This window comes from Eulemur rufifrons, chromosome 18 (genome assembly GCF_041146395.1).
Source record: "Eulemur rufifrons isolate Redbay chromosome 18, OSU_ERuf_1, whole genome shotgun sequence".
Taxonomy (NCBI): Eukaryota; Metazoa; Chordata; class Mammalia; order Primates; family Lemuridae; genus Eulemur; species Eulemur rufifrons.
Genome location: NC_091000.1, coordinates 35,622,427 through 35,646,409, shown reverse-complemented (window position 1 = coordinate 35,646,409; position 23,983 = coordinate 35,622,427). Strand labels below are relative to the sequence as shown.

At 33.3% G+C, this 23,983-nt stretch overlaps 1 protein-coding gene across 2 annotated transcripts in view; it reads left to right on the top strand.

Annotated features, from left to right (window-relative positions):
• The window catches only part of LRBA (LPS responsive beige-like anchor protein), a 637,829-nt gene that overhangs the window by 601,066 nt on the left and 12,780 nt on the right, over positions 1–23,983 (top strand). For both annotated transcript variants that reach the window (XM_069493475.1, XM_069493474.1), the window contains 2 exons: positions 7,383–7,550; positions 21,845–21,946. In XM_069493475.1, the coding sequence (XP_069349576.1) occupies positions 7,383–7,550; positions 21,845–21,946 (270 nt within the window). The remainder of the gene's footprint in view (positions 1–7,382; positions 7,551–21,844; positions 21,947–23,983) is intronic.

Genomic DNA, 23,983 nt, shown 5'->3' with positions numbered 1-23,983 from the left:
TTCTTCCTTCAAAAACTATACAATTTTAAAATTTATAAAATAAGGAAAAGAAGAAGTTGTTTCCCCTTTCAAGTAATAATCTACTATATATTTCACTATTAAATTAGCTTCAGTATGTTTTTAAGAGGCAGTTTTTTTTTATAGTAGGTTTGTCTTCCAAAAGCTCATGCTTACAGAATAAGTGATTGATTTTGAAGGCAAATCCTGGTATATAAATACCATACACAAGCATTTGCGTCATCTTGTGGCAAGAGCACATACAAATAGGTGTATTTTCTCACTTTTATATTATTAAAGGATTTTCTTTTTCTTACTAAAAAGACTCATTAAGTATATCTCTTGGCAGTAGTTATCTTGCCTCCAACTACTTCTGCATAGAATCTTGCTGGAAGCTATACCATCATGAAGAAAAGTAGCTGACTACTGATTTTATATGTGACAGGAGCTCTTGTTAAGATTGAAAGTTTAAGTCTACAGATTCATTTGCATGCATCTTCATAAGAGACAAACCAAACCCAACTCAGTATTATTATAGGAAATCCAAGCCAGTAAATGTTTATAAATTTTTGCATATAGAAAATTGAGAAACATTGAGAAATTTAATGTTTTCCCTTAAAATATTTTAGAAACTTGTAGAGAATGAAATAAACTTATAGTAAATATGTAGTTGAATATTTAAAATAATTAAAATTAGATATGAATGCATTACAACTAATTGATATACTCATGTGTTGCTTAGCAATGGGCATACATTCTGAGAAATGTGTCATTAGCTGATTTTGTCAATGTGTGAACATCACAAACCTAGATGGTACAGCCTACTACACACCTAGGCTCCATGCCCATTGCTCCTAGGCTACAAACCTGAACAGCATGTGACTGTATTGAATACTGTAGGCAATTATAACACAATGGTAAGTATATATGTATCTAAACATAGAAAAAATACAGTAAAATACACACAAATGGTTGAAAAAAATGGTATACGTATGTAAGGCACTTACCATGAATACAGCTTTCAGGACTGGAAGTTGCTCTGGGTGAGTCAGTGAGTGAGTGGTGAGTGAGTATGAAGGTGTAGGACGTTACTGTACACTACTGTAGACTTTATAAACCCTGTACACTTAGGCTACACTAAATGTATACAAAACTATTTTTCTTCAGTAATAAATTAACCTTAGCTTACTATAACTTTTTTACTTTATAAACTCTTTAATGTTTTTAAACTTTTTTACTCTTTTGAAATAACACTTAGCTTAAAACACAAACATGTTGTACAGCTGTACAAAAATATTTTCTTTATATCCTCATTTTATAAGCCTTTTTGTATTTTTAATTTTTTTTTCGTTTTACTTTTTAAACTTTTTTGTTAAAAATTAAGATAAAAACACACACATTAGCCTTGACCTCCACAGGGTCAGGATCATCAATATCACTGTCTTCCACACCCACATCTTGTCCCACTGCAAGGTCTTAAGGACCAATAACTCCATGGAGCTGTCATCTCCTATGATAACAATGCCTTCTGGAATACTTACTGAAGGACCTGCCTGAAGCTATTTTAAAGTTAACTTTTTCTAAGTAGAAGGGGTACACTCTAAAATAAGGATTAAAAGTATAGGATAGTAAGTATAAAAACCAGTAACATAGTTGTTTATTATCAAGTATTATGTACTGTACATAACTGTATTTTCTATACTTTTATATGACTGGCAATGCAGTAGGTTTGTTTACACCAGCATCACCACAAATGTGCATAATGCATTGCTCTACCATGTCATGACATCTGTGACATCACTAGGTGATAGGATTTTTCAGCTCCATTATAATCTCATGGGACCACCATCGTATATGCAGTCCCTCACTGACCAAAAAGTTGTTATGTAGCACATGACCGTATATTATGAAAGTAGATATTTCAACTGAAGCAAAGATCTTACATGGATCTGGATTAAATTTTGTGGAAAGGGAAATTCTTTTTTCTTTTTCTTTTTTTTCTTTTTTGAAACAGGGCCTCACTCTGTTGCCCAGGCTACAGTACAATGGTGTAATGATAGCTCACTGCAACCTCCAACTCCTGGGCTTAAGCGATCCTCCTACCTCAACCACCCCAGTGGCTGGGGTGGCACACGCCACCACACTCAGCTAATTTTTTTGTTTTTTGTAGAGACAGGGTCTTGCTATGTTGTTTAGGCTGGTCTTGAACTCCTGGCCTCAAGCAGTCCTTCCACCTCAGCCTCCCAAAGTGCTACAATTACAGGCATGAGCTACCTTGCTTGGCTGGGAAATTCTTTTTAATTGAAATTTCTAGTTAATTAAATGCTTTTCAGTGAATTATCTTTGTCTTTTTAATAATCTTTATAAATTGTATGAGTCCGTGTTCCTGCTTAGGAAGTATAGTATATTGAACAATTAAGGAGTTTGTCCTTGAATAAGGATACAACTTGTTTGTAAATTTTTATGATAGTAGTGTAACATAGCTGTGGCAGAGTAAGGAAAAATAGTTGAATATGTACTGTTCATAAAATAAACTCTAGAAATTGTTTTTAAACATGATTCTGTTTATATTTTGTTTAATGAAATTGATGATCTAGTTTTCTCATAATTTGCATCTTTATTCTGTAGGTCCCGGAACATTATCATTCAAGCCTTTCTGATTATTTGCATTTTCACTAGATGTTTAAGGCTATGAGGTGGATTACTGTTGAACCTAAAACACCTTTAACATTCTCTAAAAATGGAATGGAAATTGATAAGTTTTCCTAAAATATATTTATTATTATAACTTTTCTCTGATTTAATCATAATTGAAATTTTAGTCTGTCTTTTAGCCTTTATAATGATAACCTTAGCATTATTTGACCTCAAATCATGCTCTCTTTTTGCACAAACTTTTAGGTTAAACTGGTTGCATCCTCTCACAAGATTTTCTTAAATATTCTTCTAGGTTGCATATTGTTTTTCTCACATATTTAAAAAAGTTATTTTAAAATTTTTAAATATAAGAATGAATTTTACATAGAATTTTACCATGTAAAATTGGTTTACAGTTCTATCTATTAGTATTGACAATGCATAGAGCAATGTAACCACCACCGTATCAAGGTGCAGAGCACTTCTGATGAGCCCCAAAATTTCCTTTGTGCTGCCTGCTAGAAGTCAACTTTTTACTCCACCCTCAACCTTCTGGCAACCACTGATCTATTCCTCATCTCTGGTTTTGCCTTTTCCAGAATGTCATATAAGTAGAATCATAAATCATGTCAATCTTTGGTTTTGACATTTGAGGTTTTTTTAGTTTGTTGACATTCCATATTGTTTTTTAAAGGCATTGAATGTTAATATTTATAAGGTAAAGCTAACTTCATTTTTATATAATACTAATAATTAAAATAATTTCTATATTCACATAGTTTTTTAGATTTACAAAATTCTTTCACATATTTGATATTGTTTCAGTCTCACAATAATCCTGTGAGGTAAACAGGCATCCTTATACCTATTTTTCAGATGACAAAACTGAGGTTTAGAGTTTGAGTAACTTGTTGACATTTATGTCGCTAATGGTAACAGAACTTGGACTTGGCTTTTCTGACTTTAAATGTAGCATTCTTTGTGATTATACCATATTGTCATATAGAGTTGTTGCCAATCATTGCTTAATTTGAAAAATGCTGTAATTTGTAACACTAAGTTCCTAGTATGTCTGACATGTTGCATTACACTTAATAAACTAGATACCATTCTTTCCTGTCTTTACAAAAATCAAATGTACTATTTTTTAAAAATTATATGTATAAAACTTTTTCGTAAGGAGTAGCTTTATTTTAAACATCATTTCAATGGGACTGACTTAGCTTGTGGAATAAAAATATTTATACTTGCCAGAAAACTTGTTTAAGAAAGCAACAACAAACTCAGATGATAGTCCTAGTATCTTCTTAATATCTTATATACAAACTCTGATGCTAGTTTTATTTAAAATAATTTCAGTTAGGGTAAATACATGTTTGTGTTTTTATGACAATAGGAATACTAAATATTTTCCCCTATGTTTAGCAGAAAAGGGAAAAATTGTATGATCAGGAACATATAATGGCAAAGATATCACAAGTGTTGAATTCAATTATATTTTAGCACACAAGCCAAAAAAAAAAAAAAAATCCTTCACTTATTAGATTTGGGGGGAGGGAGGAGAAACATAGGTTGTAACAGGAAATTCTTTAAACATAAATCATGTTTTCGGGGCACAACCAGAACAGCAGAGGCAACAATAAAACCTTCCCCCGGCAGTCGGAATTATTTTCAGGCCACATTTTAGATTCAGTAGTGCAGAGTCCTGAGCTTGAATTTTTTTATTTGTAGCACAGCTGTCAAATAAAACATTAACTAGAAAATTTGTTCTGTCAAAAAAGGGATATTCTGGTGCTTGTGGTAATATTTGATATTAGTGTGTGGAGAGGTGGACTGGTATTAAAGGAAACAAAAAATAAAGGTTGAGGAACACTTATGAGATTATCAGAAAATAATTTACCAAAAAGAACAGCAGGTATTTATATGCTGTGATTTATTTAGGAGGAGTGAACCTCAACCTCATAGCAATAACAAATATTGCTGAGGAAGGCTGCCAGAACAGGAAAAGTAAACTTAAAAAAATAATGTTTTTCAGAGTTGAGTGCAAAGTATAAATTGTCGAGAATAAAGTTAATTTGTATTAACATATGAAATTCTTTAGATGTAACTACTTAAATGTCAGTCTCACATTTAGATTTTCCCTGACACCCAGTCTAAATTTGTTTCACCTTATTACTTTCACTGATCCTCACTTGTTCTTTTCTTTTATAATACCTATCACTATTCATAATTATATATCTGTTTATTGCTTAATGTCTGTCTGCCCCAAAAGACAGTAAATGTTGTGATGGGAGAGAACATGTCAGTTAGTTCACCACTATTATACAGGTAGGAAAGCCTAATGCTTGGCACTGAGTAGGTGCTAAGTCAATATTTGTTGAATGATAACTAATTGTGGTAACTTTTAGGGCAACAATGATAACACTAGAAAAAGGAACCACAGTGACTGAGTGTACATCTTCCTCACACTGACATTGGAGAAACAGAGCAATGACTTAACTAAGAAGAATTAACATGTGAATCTTGGAAAATTTTGCCTCTGTATTTAATCTATCCCACTTTTACAGCTAAATCTTTCCACTTTATCCTCACATGAGTTGGAAATTAAGTTACCAAGGTGAATAGCTGTTTTTTGCAAGGCTCCTGGTACACAAGGAATACCCACCCGGGTTTCCTCTGTGCCATCTACTTCAAGTACCTGGTTAGTTGTAGTTATTTCACTCATCCTCACTCCTACAACTCATTGAGTTGTTGGATTCCAAATCTTAAATAAGCCTAGCCCTAAATAACCTATTTAAGTCACTCCTATAGTTTATGTGCTCTTAGCATTTGGTATAGGCTGAAGCAGAAATGACTGTACAATACTCTGTGATCAAAACATCACAACATGATGTATTCAGTTTCTTTCACTAGTTAAAATACATTGATTTAACCTTTGGTTTTCTAATTATTAACAACAGTACATTCAGCTACCTAATTTTTTTCTTAACCTATGTAAGGCCCTGGTGTAATTTAACCCCACCCATTTTACCACTAAACCTGCCCACTCTGTTCTTCATATAAACTGGAAATGAAGTGAACATTATTATATTTTTCATATTTAATTTATTGTTTAACATTTTTTTATTGTAGAAAGTCTTGAATTCTTCTTGCCATATTCTTTATTGATATAAGCTAATTTTTTTAACTGAAATGTTTTGGTGTCGATTTAAAAGGTTGAAGAAATTCAGAAGTGAATGATCTGAACAGTCAAGCAGTTAAAATACCTGCTTTGACTGAGTCTTTGCTCCCCCTTAGTCACAAGAGAAAAAAATATACTTTATTAATTTTGCAATTTGAGATTGAAATGAATCTGATTTTACATTTACTAGAAGTAGGCTATGTGCATGACTGACACTCATGAATGAAAGCATGTATTTGACTTTCCATCTGATGTAGATAAAGTATATTTCAGTATTTTTTTACTTCTAAATTTCTAGCTTTTATAGTCAGCCTCAGGTTTATTATTAGGGAATCAAGAATTTAAAAATTTAATGTAAATACTTTCTTAGTTACATTTACTCTTACCTTGAAACGTTAAATACACTGAGATGCCAAAACTTGAGACCTTAATCTTTTGAAAAGTTTATAATGTATTCCAAGTTCAACATAAACTTTTTAGTCATATTAATTTTTTTCAGGTCAGTAGTCTTTTTTTCTTGAACATCTGAATTATATTTTTATGGCCTCACCGAACATTTGTTAAAAAAAGAAAGCTACAATGAATATTAAAGGGTAGAAATTCAATGACATTCATTTGTAGAGTATGTAGACATTTCAAAAGAACATGTTAGCTAGAAACTATAAGGATGGAATGGAGGTGCTGCCGCAGATATTTAATTCTTTAGGCAAATTTGTGTGAATTATAACCACCATCTCTGGTTAAACAAAGATTCTAAAAGGTGAAGGCTTTACTTTTTTCCTGATTCCTTTATGTGAACAACGCTTCCTGTATTTGAGGCCATAATATACAGTAAGTAAGTTTACTGGGTTCCTCTCCACTATCCCCAGTCATTACTATTAAACTGCCATAATCTTGATTCCAACATCACTGCCTGAGGAATTTTCATCATTCAGACAATCAAAACAAAGAAAGAATGACCTGGCTCAAATCGGAATCACAATACATCTGTTCTTTCATCAAACTTTCCACGTAATCCTTATTTGAAAAATCAGAAGCTCTCCAAAGTGACTTATATCATCCTCGTGTAATCACTTAAAAAGAAAGAAGTACATTAAATCTTTACTAATTCAGAGACAAGTTTTTATTAGTGAAGTCTGAATTACAGAATACTTTTACAGAAAGGCAACTAAGTTTTGTTTTATTTTGAATCATGTATAGTAACTCAAGAAAGTGTTACAATGGTTCCAAAGGTTTCTCCTGGTCCTGCTTTGAATCAGTAAACATGATTCATTGGTAATTTATAGTAGCCATTTATAGTACAATGATTCAGTATCATGGTCCTCAAATAGTTTCATTGAAATAGTTTTAACATATGTCTTCCAAAAATGTTATCACCATTCAATTTATTTTTTTGTTGTTGTTGTTAGTATTCAAAGAAAATATTTAGGTTAGACCAGGTCAAATTATTATAAAATCAGAATTATCAGAATCTAAGTTATTATGGTTTCATTGTATTATAAGTTATCTGTTCACTAGAAATTTATTTTTTAATAGCAATTTTAAAGAAAATTGTTTTACATTTCAGGAAAATTGACCCAAGTGGTGTTTGGCCATTGGGATGTCGTCACTTGCCTCACTCGTTCTGAGTCATATATTGGGGGAAATTGCTACATTCTCTCAGGGTCACGTGATGCAACCCTTTTGCTGTGGTACTGGAATGGAAAAAGCAGTGGGATTGGAGATAACCCAGGCAGTAAGTATGATTTATTTTTTAAGTAAACTTTTACAAGTGGTGTAGAATAACATTTTGCAGTGAAGTTACCTTTTCAGTATGGTAAGAGTGAAACTGAATTATCAAGTATTTTTAATTTCTTAGTTATAATTTAAGAAAGATCTGAATGGCACCATTATTAACATGTGACCATTGATAATTAAAATCCAAGCATGAAATCTCATTTTTCATCTTATAGGTTATTCTTATGATCCAAAAATGCTAATTCTTCATTGGAAATGGCTGTCACCAAATAAAAGAGAAGTGTTTTATTCCCAAACAATAAGATATAGCATAAAAGAGCAATCACATATTATCTTGTTTATGGAATTCATATTTTTAAAGGGCAAAATAAAAATTATAATTTCATGGAAACAAACCAGTCTTTATAAAATTATGCTTTCATTTACATATTAAAAGATAAAACAGGTCATAAAAGGCCAATATGGAATATTCAAATTGGCTCTTGGTTTTTCAGATGGGAAATGAAAATGTTCACCAACAGCCTTAAACATCTTTATGAAACTGTGCTGAAGGCAGTAAAACAAAAAATGTGTAACCATTTAAAATTGTAATTCACAGAAGGCAAAAAAGGAAGCAGCTACCATTAAAACCAATCGCACACAGCTGCAGAAAAGAAATGGCTTTAGAAAAACACATTAAGAAGTAGGAAAAAACAATTAAAGGGACCACCTGAAAAATGAGAATTTAATTAAAATGATTATGACAACACTGAAGAGTTCCTGCAAGAGTAGCTTTAGATTTTTACTTCATAAGGTAGAGCACTTTAACTGCTCTTAAATATTTACAATTTCTTAATTTAAAGCAAGTTGCAACGTATTTGGTTAAGGAAGGATCACGTTGCTCCTGATTACTTTACCTGAATATGCTGGTCCTTCTTTTTGTCACTCAGCCTCAAATTGTGGAATGGTCTGAATATGTTTAAGCTCATCATATTTTAGATTGACTTCTCAAAGCTGTGCTTAAACGTGTAATATTTGTATGAAAGCAAAACCTTTTTTCAAAAAATCTAGTGAAATGCTAGTACAATTTTAAAGGAAATATATGCAAAGTATTTTTTCAAAGCTTTTTCTTCCTATTATATATATTAGAGATGTTGTTTGATGTGGAGAGTAAACACAACTTTTATTCGATGAACCTCTAATATATATTTCTTATTTTAATCAAAAAAGAATTCCCTACTTGAATAGAATATGAAAAATAATCTTAATGCTTTGATTCTATGACTAGTACAGACTTTGTGATCAAATGGTAGTCTCTGTGTATATAAGGGGGGAGAGTGTGGATATGGGTATTTCACATATTTATATAAATATCTCTATTTTGTACATAATTACAATAATTTTAAAGATGTAAATTTCAGGGATTTTGTTTTTCAAAATCTTTTTGAAAAGTACTTCATGTTCTTTTCAACATGGACAAGACATTCTGGTCCTTCTTCCTTTCTTGCCATTTTGGGATGAGTCACTACTTTCAATTCTTTTTTCCTGTCTCTGTAAACCCAGTTACCGAGATTCACTAAATTATCTCAGGCAAACCTAAATTTGACATAGATGATAAATCTACCATTTTGTTATTTATCTCAAAATATTTAAGAAGAACTTTTTCTTGCCTTAATGTAAGATGTTTCATGCACATAATGAAATCTAAAACACAAGATATTTAGGTTGTTTTTTTACTTACTTGACTTAATCATGTTCTGTGTTATACATAATCATTATCAACATGTATTCAAAGAAGTAGCTAAAAGCTTATTAGCTACACTCGTGTGTAATTGCTGTTGTAGTTCAGAAATATAAGTATATTTTAAAATTAGGACTTTTCAGCTTTTTCAGAAAGAAGAAAGTATGATATATATCATGATATATGTACATATTTAAATATATTTAAATGCCTTATAACTCACCCTAGAGATGTTTTTTACATGCATGTCCTTTAAAAAATGAATCACATAGGACTGACCAAATCCTGGAGTTTGTAGTAAAAAAAAAAAAAAAAAATCTAAGTTCCAAGCTTTGCTGTGGTCTTTCTGTCTTGTCTAAAATGAAAGCAACAACAGTAACTGACTTAATGTGTTATCAGAAGCACAGGATGCTTAGAGCAAATAAATCACCACAAAAGCACCATCTTGTTGGCATTAGAGTACATATTATAATGTTATATTTTTCATAAAGCACTTCATCTATACCCTCTCATTGTCTGCAGTGTGGTGGAGATTAACTCCTAGTAATGCTGGTAATGAAAAGAAAAAAAATAAAAGAATAATATAATAGCACATCTAATAAAAATTTTAGAAAATTGTAATGTATCTTGACTAAATTAAATTACCTTTCTCAAAGTGAACCTCGTCCTTTCTGGCCCTTTTATAATGTCTGATGTTCCAATTTAATTTTGCATTAGCTTTAAAAGATGAATATGGGAGAAAGACAAATAGGCACTTTTTCTTGTAACGAGAATTTACACACACTAAAAGAGAAAAATAAAAAACAGTCTAAGCTTTTCAAAAGAAAATGACAAACAAAAACAAAGGCATTTGTACCGTGTGTAAACTGTTTCAAATATTCATGCAAGCTGGTTCGGATTTTATAAGCCTCTGCTCATTGATGGTTCCACGATGCAGCCGCTGGAGTCAGAGCTTTTCAGATGAGGGGTTTTAGGTTATGCTTGTTCCTATATTGTTTCTTTCAGACACAATATAAATGACCTTTAAGAAGTGGTCAGGCTTTTATACACATATAATTGCAATATGTTCTATAAATACACAAAATGCCTCAACTTTAAATTTTTGATTTTAGACTTTTTCTTTCTTGAAGGGAAAATAAATAAACGAAGGAAGACTAGCCTATTGCTTTTTCTATATTTTATAGGTCTCATCCAGGTATTTAGGTTTTTTTATTTGAAAAATCATAAAAATAGGTAGTAATTTTACTTTCTAGGGTTATAAGCCTATATACACCATTTTCTCCAGATCTAATATTGGTGCTATATTCAAAGTTGATAGCTGTATAACTATTTTTTCAAAATATCATGTTATCCAATACTAATATATATGTTGCTTTGGCAAAATCAGACTAATTCATATTGGATAAAACTCATAAATTGTATAATTTAGGGCTTTCAAAAAGACAAAAATGTTTTACAAAACCTACCTAGATTACATAGCAAAAGGCTTGTTTTCCTGTATGCCAGATAGTTTTTCATCTTTGACTCTATTGTCTTGTGATAGCTATCTCCTGTGGAATGCACTTTTCTCAATGAGAAGAAAAATTAAAGTAGGATTCCATTTAATCATGGATGATTTTTATAAAATTAACTAGGAACATTTCAAAGAAAGACATTTTTCTACATAGAAGCATAGCATCTCTCCTTGCCCTAGAATTCTTTGTGTTTTAGGACTGAATCTTGTCCACCAAAGTGCTTTTCCTGAGATAACTCATTTTCCTTCAGAATAATGCTATCCAGACTGTAAATTTCCAAATTTTGGAGAAAATGTTCTCCAGTGCATTCAATTGATATTCAAATACTTTAACCTGTGACATGATCTTATTTAAGCAAGATGAAAATATATAAAATAGTTATTCACTATTTTTATATTGATAGATCATAAGCTTGGATTTTAAAAATTAAACGCTTATTAGGTATTTTTAGGTATGTGAGTAATTTTCTTTTAAAGACACAGTTGATTAGCTTCAGAAGCAAATGCTTGCTGACTGAGGGTTTGCATAGATTTGTGTGTGTAGTATTTCAGTAAAGTAGTTTTCCATTCTTGCATTCTGGTTTTGATTTGATTGAAAGGTGGCATTTTTTTTTCCTCATTGCGATCAGACATGTTAATCTATGTCAGCTTCCTCCTTTATGGGAATGGCGTCTACTGAAAAAAAAAACTAAGTTTTTTTCATAACAACAAGATTCTGTTCTTTAATAATATTTCAGCACCGTTAATTAGAAAGAAGGTTTTATTAACCATAAGGCTAGCACTAACAGACCACAGAGCTGTTTTTTAAAGTACTGTATTCCATAGCTGCCCTGCTTTTTCTCTGTCTAAAACTTCATTTTGTTATACTCTCATCAATCACTTAAGTCATTACCGTAAATCCTACTGTTGTTAATTTTACTAGTATCACCCTAATGAGACATTCCTGCTATAATTAAAAATGAATTCTAACTTTAAGCCATTCTAAATTTTTTTTTAATGAATTTAGAATGATCATGCCACATGACTATAAATACTGCTGATATACACATAGACTACTCATCAAATCTGTAAGAAAAGTAGTATCATAATATGTCCAGGTGTGAATTATTTACTGGTTGCCTTTGTGCACATGTGCTTATGCATATGTATATTTTTGTGCACATATTTAGGAATTATGTCCTTTTTATTGTAAAGCCTAATAGGTTTTACTGAAGCTACTGATAAATCCTTATTCTTTGTCTGGCCAAAATATAGGTAAATACAAACAGTATTACTCTCTGTAAGTAGGTGTCCTAGAGCACCATCTGCTGGATGCATTTGAGGACCTAATGTTGGGAAATGTGAAAATTGGTACTTGGGAAGACAGGTGTACTTTGTTTTTCATTGCCTGTGATATATTATTTAAGGGTCACAAATGTCAAGGTATGTACATTTGTGTTGAACCATATGAGTTTTTAGAAAGAAATTACTTTCTTCCTGCTTTTTCCCTACCCTAACCTGGATTTGGAACTTCACAATAAATATTTTGTTTAAGGAAAAAGCAAGCACAATATATGCCTAAAAACACCACAGTTGGTCATGAGATAAACTGTTATTTTATTGATCACAGCTCTTCAGTAGGCTACAGTTGAGGAAAATTGTTTGGATGATAATTTAAATGTACAATCCTTCTGTTCACTAGATTCTGAATATGAAAGTGATGCTTGAAACAAGTAGCCCTTTCATACCTGCTCTTTGACTGTTGCTCTGATTCTTTGTCAAGAACACGAGTTCTTGTATGTATCTCTTCAAGACTTTCCCTTCTGGGCCTGCTTTTAGAATGCACTGTTGCAGTAAGACTAGCCTGTATTTTTCTTTTTTCCTTGAAGAATTATCAAGTAGCATTTTGAAGCACTACGTTGGCAGCGTTCAAGTTCAGGTGACATTAAAAGTATGTCTATGAAATTCTCCAGAAGGTCCAGGATGTTTAGTGATCCATGATGTAATGCAGGCCCTCAAGTTCCAGCAAAACAAGTCTGTATTTACTGCTTGTAACTAATAGTAGATGTGGTAAAAAGGAATTATATTCATATGGCAAATGAATACAACCTTAATGTGCACCATATGCAGAGTGGTGGGGTGATATGCCAATATATCACATTTATTTACCTTGTTTGGTTGCAGAGAAAAATGACTATACCATTCAGCCCATAGGCTATAGCCATATAAATATGAGAACAGAAGAATGGGTGATTTATGCCCTCGTATTGAAACCAAGTATCTTCATATGTAGACTTTAATAGTGCCATACCAAAGAAAGTTGTCCAATACTTTATGCTCAATGGGAAATGTAATTTCAAAAAAATTGCTGGAATTAATCCAAAAAGGTACAAATTCCCTTTAGTCAACTCAATGTGGGATTCTTCTGCTTTTAGAATATTGTATAACTGTGTGTGTGTGTGTGTGTGTGTGTGTCCATGACATTATTGTAGAACTACTAAGGATACATTTAATTAAGACTTCCTGGAACAACATATTAGACTGACTTTACCACCTTTCAAAAGTTCATTTCATTAGAGAATTTTTTTAACAGCTTTGTGCATATGTACCTCACAATGTACATTAGATAGTCCTGAGACTTTATGAAAATACAGCCATTTTTACATGAAATTCAATACTTAAATGCCTCTATTTCTTTTACAAAGTAACAGTTACCCAATTTTTTCTAGTTACTTCAATTTTCACGTGCTATATCCACTTAATACGGCTTTACAGAGCATAAGTTTAGAAGCATTATTAACAAATTTTTAAAGATTCATTTTCTTGATCTCTTAACAGTACCATTACCTAATAAAGCATATCATTGCATTTTATTTACATGCTAATTTTTTAAAAGTAATTTTTCTCACATTCAAGTAAGCAAATCAATGTATTTGGTGAGGCTTCAGATTTTGGATTTGAAGGTTTTTAGTTAGGAAAACTTTTTTAAGAATTCTTTCTGCTTTTTGTGGCTTAAGGCCACATGACTGTTGAATTTTTTAGCTTTTATTCTTGTAGCTGGTAACTTTCCTCAACTTAGAGATTGCTTTATTTCCTTGGGGTGAGTGGGTCAAGATGTTTTTAATAGCTAAAGATGTAAAAACCCTCTGTAGTTTTCAGAGTGCCTAACTTAATGCATTTTTAACAAAACAACCTTAAAAATGTTAAGAAGGACATATTATAAAGAATTATAAGTGATTTGGGTATTTAGGATAAATAGAAAGAAATAATTTTCAATTTTAATGTATATTCATGAAAATCGCATTCTTAATGTTGTATATCAACAAATCCAAACAAGATTTCACTTCAATAAAATTTCTATCTATATACTTTTCTGGAAATAGAAATTTTTTATAGTTTTTATGTTACTAGACACCCATACGCAGCTATAGGAGATATAGATGAATGAGAGCCAAAGATCAAGCCCCTCTGTGGAAAATAAACAAATGAAGCCTCAAGAAAGTAGGACAAATGAAGTACATTAGTTAAGTACAGTATGATCTGTCCACATAATGAATTACTGTATGGCCACTAACAAAGATATTATAAATTTGTAATATTGACACAGGTATGCCCTCTGTATTGCTAAGTGTAAAAAGATCACCAAACTACATATATATATATAAGTATCTACATCTATATGTGTATACACTTATAGTCTATGTATATTTATGCATAAAGTATGAAATGATAGCCAGACAAATGTTAGCAATGTTTATTTGTAGGTAGTGAATTTGGAAGCAATTTTTCATTTTCTTCTTCATAGTTTACTAAATTATCTGAAAGTTTTATAATGAGCATGTATTACTTTGATAATCAGAGACAGTAGAGATATTTTAATTTGGGGAAAGCACATAATTATTATAATGTACCTTTACTCCCTCTCTTGGCCTCTAGGCTACTAGATATTAATAGTTATATTAGAATTTACATGGCTTGACAGAGAGAGAACATCTCTACTTGGCATTTATGCAACATAGGTTAAGATATACTTTCACTTGAAAGAAGTGTTTATAACAGAGCATGAAAAATAGCATCATTCTACTACTGTTACTTCTACTGCTTCTAAATGATACTTAATGGGTGCTCACTACATGCTAGGCACTGTCCTAAGCACTTTACATATTAACTAAATCCTCATAGTAGCCTTGTGTGGTAATTACTACTGTTAGTATCCTTGTCTTATAGATGAGGCATGGGGAAGTAAGTATACCTTTACTTTCTGCCCTGGGCCTTGAAGCTCCTGGGTATCCTTACTAGAACTATAGGAACTGGCCCAAGGGAGCTTACATAGCTAGCAAGTGCTGGAGCCTGGACTCAAACTCAAGCACTTTAGGTCAGAGGCCACACTCCTAACCACCAAACTGTACCACATTTTTTACTAGATTTAATTGGGCTATCAGCTACAGAGAATTTGATGCAATCCTATCACTAAAGCACTCTTAGTATTTGCAAAGGACATAAAAAGAAAATTTTATTTTACTGAGTTCTTATAACAGTATACGTCATGATAGGATTTTGGTTTTTTAAAAAATATTATACATCTAAGAGGTATACTTAAAGTATACAATTATAGGTACATACTCATACAAACCCATTTTCTAAAGTATAGGGGTTTTTTTTGACCCTTGAACAACGTGGGAGTTAGGGATGCGAGCCACCCCACAACTTGCAGTCAAAAATCTGAGTATAATTTTGACTCCCCCCAAATTTAGCTATTAATAGCCTACTGTTGACCTCAAGCCTTACCAATAACATAAAGTCAATTAACACATATTTTGTATCTTATATGCATTATAAGTATTCTTACAATAAAGTAGTCTAGAGAAGAGAAAATGTTATTTTAAAAAAGTATAAGGAAGTGAAAAATATATTTACTATTCATTAAGTGGAAGTGGATCATCATAAAGGTCTTCATCCTCATTGTCTTCATGTTCGATAGGTTGAGGAGGAGGAAGAGGAGGGGTTGGTCCTGCTGTCTCAGGGTGACAGAGGCAGAGGAAAATCCATGTATAAGTGGACCCATACAGTTCAAAGGTCAACTATAGTCTTAGAGGGTGATTCTGTGTCATAAACTTTCATATATATTATAGAGAGAGGAAGAGAAATGTTATAAACCAAAAACTTACCTTGTTACAGAAGGAATGTGAAAGAAAACCCAAAAACTTACAGTTGTTTTCTGTACCAACATTATCTTGTCTTGCATTAATAATTCTAATATTGTTTACATGAGGATACTACCAAAATTTACTATCTGATGATTGTCACACCCTAAATGCAGCAATGACTTACTGTCTGTAGTCTGTATGCTTAATCAAATTAACATTTTTTTCCACCAAAAAGACCAAGATGAATGGGGGAGGGGAGAAGTTTGGTGAAGATGGAATGAATAGAACAAAGTTCAAATAATTTCTCTTTGCATAATTAAAATGTAGTATAATTCCCATTGAAAAATTAGGAAGTTAATGGAAAAGGTTTAAGAAACATTTAACAGCTAACCTCATTTCCACTTCAGCAAAGCCATTTCCTTTCTTGATTTACCATTATGGTAAGCCACACAAGAAAGCTTAGTATTCAGTTTTCACATGAATGTACTCAATTTTTACATGCATGTTTTGTAGTAATTAACTGTAATTAAATGAAAAGGCATGTGTAAAATAGAAATATCCATCTTTAGGAAATGGCTGGCATATATTTATATTTTTGTTGTTTTTATCTATATATACTTAGTAACCTCATTATGTATTTAGTTTTTTAAAAACTTACATTTTACTTCAAAATGAGTTCTCTATTGAAGTTATTTTTTTTAATAAAACCAGGTTTCATATGGTTTTACTTCTCCAAAAGGTCAGATACTAGATTTTATTAATGTTGAAAATTATATCATTTGTTTTTATTTAAGAACTTTATTAATGAATGTTAAATACTGATTTTACATGCAAATGCAGTTGTAATAAGTGGTTTGTACTTCAGTATAGTTTTTTTTACCTTTATAATCATAGATACTTATAACATGCAGGTTTATAGTACCTGACACAACCAGATCCAATGACCATTTAAAATCAAGTCATTTTCAAATCAAAAGCCATATTTTATTCCGTTCCTTATTTCCACAGTGCATTGCACATCTTACATAACTCAATAAATGTTATTAAGTGAATGAAGGAGTGAAGGAATCTATATGTTATTTTCTTTCCTGGGAGTCATCTGAACTAAGTATTACTTGGAAGGCATCATTTTATTTTTATAAAACTAAGAATAGGAAAATGCTGAACCCCACTTCATTTCAGAATCAATGGTATTGAAAATATGGCAAATGAATGAAGAGGATTCACTGTGCTAATAACATATTTATACTGCTAATAAGAACTTTATAGTGTGTTTTAAAGTGATTTAATTTTCATAAGACTGAGGAGATAGTGCCAAAAATACCAAGAACTTTATTCATTTTTTAAAAAGTAACTGAAAGTTTGCCAGAAATACATATCAGGACTACTTCCACCTGGATTATTAAACCCTTTTGCCTTAATGGAGACAGACGTTATGAATTATTTTTCTCATTGAATATTTATGAGCAGGATACTAGAGAAATTATTGTATCCTCTTTTAGGTATAATTTTAAATGGTTCGGAGTCCATTGGATAGAGAAATATACTTAATGCTATGAGGACACCAAAGGAACACATTTAATATTTAATAAAAACATTTGTTATTCTGCCTAATAGTGTTAAAATATTTCACTAAATGTTTTAAAACATAGGTCCAACATAAATGCTAAATGGGTATTATAGAGATCTTGTACTGTTTTTTAAAGCAAGTTGGGTTGTTTATAATAGTCTCTGTAAGTTAGTACTGATATTCAGTATTATGTAATGAGAAAAGCACATCTGTAAAAACTGATGTGTCCTGGTATTTGTGGCAGGATCTGGACTGTCTTTAATCTCATTTGACTTGTTCATCTTCCTTTAAGGCCATCCATAAAGATGCACTGAGTATCCTTTTCAGCCTTTGGTTAGGATTTGCATCAGTAGTCATAAACCTGCTCTCCAAACAAAGACACCCTTTCCTTTGAAGTAATTGCTCAAGCTTTTCAAAGCAGTCCTAGAAGTCTGTCCTCTTTCTCTTTTTATTTTTCTTTAAGAAGAGTTTGAAGTGTAGCCCCTTAAACTAGCAGCAAGATAAATTTTTCTCTCAGCATTATTGAAAGCCATGACAATTTTTCAAGCAGGAAGACTAAAAGGTTCTTAAGGGAATCCGTTCTGCTTTATGATCTAGCTTTTGGTAGATCCTACTATCTCAGAAAGCAAAGGTAAAGACTCTTTGTACCCTTTAACTATTGCAATTTTTTACCAAAAGAATTAACCTGATATTTTTCAGAAGACTTTTTATTTTCCTGCTCTTTATTTGGTTTAGAGAGTTCAATGAGAGATTGTTGATAGCTTTGGAGTCTTTGAAAAGTAAAAAAATATGGCCTGAATCATCTTATTTGAGCTGATTGTTTCCCCCCAGGTATTAACTATATGTGCTGACAAGAAGTTGGGAGGGGCAGATTTAGAAGAGTGCCGCAGTGAAAATGAGTTATATGGTTCCGAGATTCTGTTTCTAGGCTTTCTGAACAGGAATATACATAGATATGGAGGAGTCTTGCCTTTCCTTTCTGTGGGATTTTGTCACTTGAGCTCTGCTATGATCCAGGATGATGTATAACAGTGTAACTACAGAGAAATAAAAAGATTCTGTGAGCCATGTATATAAAGCTGCTGCTCTGCCTCCGATTATCCCCTCCCGACTCAGTAATTTCATTCCAGGTGGTTCTCAAAATGCCCACTGAACTTAAAAACAATCTGTTTAATTTAAATCCTATATTATACAATTATATTTGCTATAGTGAAATTTTAATATTTAAAGCCTTAGTTTATTGAAACTTACAAAACTCAAACAGGTATTTACTTTGAACATATTTTTTGATGATAAGAAAATGTAAAGAATGCTCGATCTGTACAGAAGATAATAAAGGGAGTGGGAGGAAATGATATGATATCTCTGCTTATATTGTTGTGTGTGGGTTTATAGAGGCCATTAATGTACATTTCCTATAGGTGAGGGAAGTTAAGTAGTACTGTCTTTTTACTGGAAATCCAGTATTTGTGAAACAGTTACCTGAGAACCTAATGATTGTAAGTCTACCCTTATGCTTTTAATTTGTTGAGTTTTCTCTCTCTCTCTCTCTCTCTTTTTTTTTTTTTGTATTTCCTGAACTGTCTAACCTGCTTCCTGGATTAGTAAAACTTTGCCAAACTTTGAAGCCAGAGTCCTAGCATTGAACAGTTCCTTATTTAGAGATCAGGCCCTAGGAATGAAAACTGGTTTTTCAGTTTTGAAATTACTCTTATATGTGTGTGTCTTCTGATTTGTGTAATGAAAAATGATAAATATAATTTGGAATATTAGAAACTAGTATTTTATAAGTAGAGCATACTTATAAAAATCTTAATTATAAGTTTACAAAAAAGAATGCTTATCTCAACCCACTTTCTGGGTTAATCACAGGGCTTCCTAAACTCTAACTTTATAGTCATAGAAAATGCTCAGTATTTCAACTCTTTTCCCTTAAAGAAAGAAGTACAATTACAATCAACAGCAGCCTTCTCTCTTCCTCTACCAGGCTCCTGAGAAAATATTCTTAGATCTAGAAAACAAAAAGTTACCATTGACGAGTTTAAATGACGGTGTCCTCTGGGACCGCCATTATCCATCTGTCCTTTGTTTACTTTGGCTTAGACTTAGATTGCTTTCATTTGCCATCAGTTTTCCTTCAAACTTTCCGTTTCTACTGAGGAATTCCAAGACAGTTAAAACACAAATCTCGCCCCATAAAATGGTAACTTATGAAAACAAAAAAAAGGAATAATCACACGGAAAATGTATTCTAGATCTTAATGATTTTAATTGTTGATAAAAAAAAGTTGCCTATTGATACAATTAGAAGTAATTTCAAAAATAACATTGTATGGTATTTTCATGGACTGTAGAGCTTCTGGGGAAAGGGAGAAACCAGGGTCAAAGTATTGGTAACTTTTTAATACAGAATATATTTCTAAATTTTGTGGCACAGATTATCTTTAACAGAAAGTTAAGTACTTTAGATTGCCTTACACTATTTGCTTCTTTCCTTTAAAACTTCCCCAAGTTTGTGGACTTTTAAGAAAAAAAAAACTTCTCTTGTGATAAATTTTTTCTGTTTTGGGAAATGTTAAGTAAACTTTCTAATTAAAGTGGATTTGCCTCCCCAAAGAAATTTTTAAACTTGGAATCAGATGAAACTAAGCCCCTCATTCAATTTACTCCCTGGCCTTTTACTATGTCCTTGGGGGTCTCCCTTTATCACTAAGTGTGTAGCCAGTTCCCGCGTCTGGCTGTGTGGTGTGAGGTAGCACAGCCAGTGTGGGACAGAGGTACTTAGCAGTACCTATAGTCACCAAAGCCATGAAGGACACTGTGGGAACACCCCTATAGGTATGTACCCAGTACATGCACTGCAGCTATTGTGTGTCATGCTAGGCCTGAACTAACTGCTGGCTCCAGGTGAAGTGAGGCTGGAAGCCCAGACTAGACTCTTGTTTTCAGACTGGAGTTTTCAAACAGGAGAGGCTAGACTCTTGTTTTCAGACTGCAGACCTCTTACTTTTTTTGATCATGGATCTCTGGGCATTCAGTAAAACCTATTTCCTTCCCCATCACCCAGAAAAACAGGCATGTACATAAAACATTTTGCATGAAATTTCAGAGAACCCATTGATCTACCGAAGCTAGATTAGTTTTTTGACAGTAGCATTTGCCTTTCCAAGAACGGTAGGTTTCTGATAGGTTGTCCCTGACTTGCCAGACTTCTTTCCTCACAGTGGGTGACTGCTTCAAGGACAGCCAAGTGTCTAGGGTTAGGATGACAAGTTATCCTTTTCTAGAGTTCCATAGCTGGTAGTAGCAGCCTACTTTCTAGGCACATTTGCCCCTTTTGAATTACAGTTATCAGTTATCAACCGTACTATAGAACCAATCTAAATTAAAGAAATCAAGAACACTAACAAAATCGTGTTTTCTAGTGCCATTTATAAAGGCTTTTTGTGCCTTTGACCTTAGATACTATAAAAGAGAGGACTAGTTTAGTCTTAAAATAATATTCTTCAGGCTAACTATGGAATCCAGTTTATCCTTGTGGCTTGGCATGAATGAAGTCACAGATCAAGCTGGGGCCATTCATGGTGTGTGGGTTCCTTATCAGCCAGCCAACAGTTTTCTTTTTAATTTGGGACAGAGATGCAGGATGACTTGTTCCTTCTACTTGTGAAAATGTTTTGAAATATCTCCCATTAATTGGATACTCCTTCTCTACCGCCCCCCTTCTCTACCCTCCCTCCTCTAATTTTCAGTCACTATCAGAATTACATGTAAGGGTTTGGTCTTTCTTAGGCGTTTTTTATTTGTGTTTTTCCTCCATTCTTTGAATGAACCATAGAAAAATACACTACATGAGATTTATATATCATGAAAATACAAAAGCTTAGTAAAAATAATAGATATTTGGAGAGGAGCTGCTTTGAGATAGCATGAATCCTAGTCAGACTGTCTTCATTATGATGGGTTTTAGTGGGGGGAGGAGCCTTACTTTGAAATGCTAATTAAGTAAAAGCTCCTACTTTTATGATCATCCACCCATACATCATCTAATCAAGGGGCTTATTTTCATACTTGGAAAGTATCTGAGGCATTCTAGAATGCTGATTTTGTCATTTTTAACCCTGAGTTTTCAACCATTGTGGCTTGATAATCATGAAGATTACTTGAAATTTAGTGACACATGGTCCTCAAAATAACACTATAGCATATAGTTGGGATCTAGTCCTAAAATAGGGTTTTGGGCAAAATCCCAAACTATAAGCTAAAGATTTAGGCATGATGGGAATTAAGAACAAGTTGTTGATTATTTAATCTGCATAAACTTGAATTGATTTGTCCTTTTTATATGTTTTTTTTCCTAAAGGTGAAACTACTACTCCTCGGGCCATTTTGACAGGCCACGACTATGAGATCACATGCGCTGCAGTATGTGCTGAGCTAGGCCTGGTGTTAAGTGGTTCTCAAGGTAAACCTGTGGTACCTACATAACATGTATGCATTTCTTGGTATCGTCTAAGTAACAAAGTATCAAAGATGAATTTGGTACCTTTTCTTTAAAGCTTCTGTCTGGTATGGTAGCCATCAGCCAATGAGACTATTTAAATTATCTAAATTTTTTTTTTTTTTTTTTTTTTTTTGAGACAGAGTCTCGCTCTGTTGCCCAGGCTAGAGTGCCGTGGCGTCAGCCTAGCTCACAGCAACCTCAAACTCCTGGGCTCAAGCAATCCTACTGCCTCAGCCTCCCGAGTAGCTGGGACTACAGCTACATGCACCACCATGCCCGGCTAATTTTTTCTATATATTTTTAGTTGTCCGGTTAATTTCTTTCTATTTTTTAGTAGAGACGGGGTCTCACTCTTGCTCAGAGCTGGTCTCGAACTCCTGACCTCGGGCAATCCTCCCACCTCAGCCTCCCAGAATGCTAGGATTATAGGCGTGAGCCACCGCGTCTGGCCTAAATTATCTAAAATTAAATTAAAAATTAAGTTCCTTGGTGGTGCTAGCCACATTTTAGGTGCACAGTATTCACATATCACTAGTGGCTACCATATTGGACAGCACAGATACAGAACATTTCCATCACTGTAGAAAGTTCTATTTCACAGCACTCTAAAGAGTTAAAGATGTTTTTACAAACATAGCCCATTGATTTTCTCATTTCCATGAGGCAGGAACAGGGAACATCTTTATATATTTGTTTATTCTTCTGAACTTTTGCTGGGTTCAATCTCACACATGAATGGAAACTCCGAGCCTTGTCTGTTTTAACTTCCAAGTCTAAGGACTAGGCAGAGGCCAGATGGCATTGACAGTGAATGGAGTGGAAAAATACTTAAGCTGGTTTGCCTGGAGGTTTGTGCTGGTCACATCATCATTTAGGCCAAAGGCATTAAGTGAGCCTTCCAAGAGCCCCTGCAACAGATAAGGATCTGAGCAGGAACAGAGCTGTTTCCAAATCGTTGCTTATTTCAGTGTAATAGTAATGTCTGTCCATCCTGTCTCTGCTCTGAGCTGAGGTCTGAACACACAAAAAAGTACCACAGTCTCATGTCTTTTAGGTTTATCTGGTGGGAAAGCATAGAGTATTTGAGTCACCTTATCTGTGTCCTAAACTATAATACTTAGTCTAGCTAACAAGGTGTATTAAATATTTAAAGGATTGTGCTTAAAAATTTAGTTGGCCAAAACATTGAAATAGCAATAATGATAACAAGAATTGTGTAACTACTGGATTTTTTTTCCTTCGTATACCCAATAATTTAATACATCTTGAGCCAGCATGAGTTCTTAGACTGTAAGTGCTCCAGATGAGAAACGTAACGTGAACCTCTCCTATTATAGGGCATCTGTGCTCTGCACAGTGGTGTGGGACTGTGTAAGTGACTGTGTAAGGTGAAACCAGGCAAAGTGATCTTAATAGTCAATGGGAAATTTTACGATTGTTTCATGGTCTTTTTTTATTTTTTAGGAGATGGGTTCTAGCTCTGTCACCCAGGCTGGAGTACAGTGGCATGATCATAGCTCATTGCAACCTCTAACTCCTGGGCTCAAGTGATCCCCCCACCTCGGCCTCCCAAGTAGCTGGGGCTACAGGTGTGAGCCACTGCACCTGGTAGTTCCATGGTCTTTAAAAATTTCCGTCGAACATTAAAAACTCTGAGGCCAGGCATGGTGGCTCTCACCTGTAATCCTAGCACTTTGGGAGGCTGAGACCAGAGGATCACCAGGTGTGGTGGTACACACCTGTGGTCCTAGCTACTCAGGAGGCTGAGGCAGGAGGATTGCTTGAGCCCAGGAGTTTGAGGCTGTAGTGAGCTATGATGAGGCTACTACACTCCAGCCTGGGTGACAAAGTAGGGCCTTGCCTCTAAAAAAAACAAATTAAAACTCTTACTCAGTTATATACATATAAGGACATGAAAAAAAATAGTAAAACTCACATTGATTTAATACACTGTAATTTAAAACATTAGAAACATTGAGAGTTAAAGTATTTTATTTC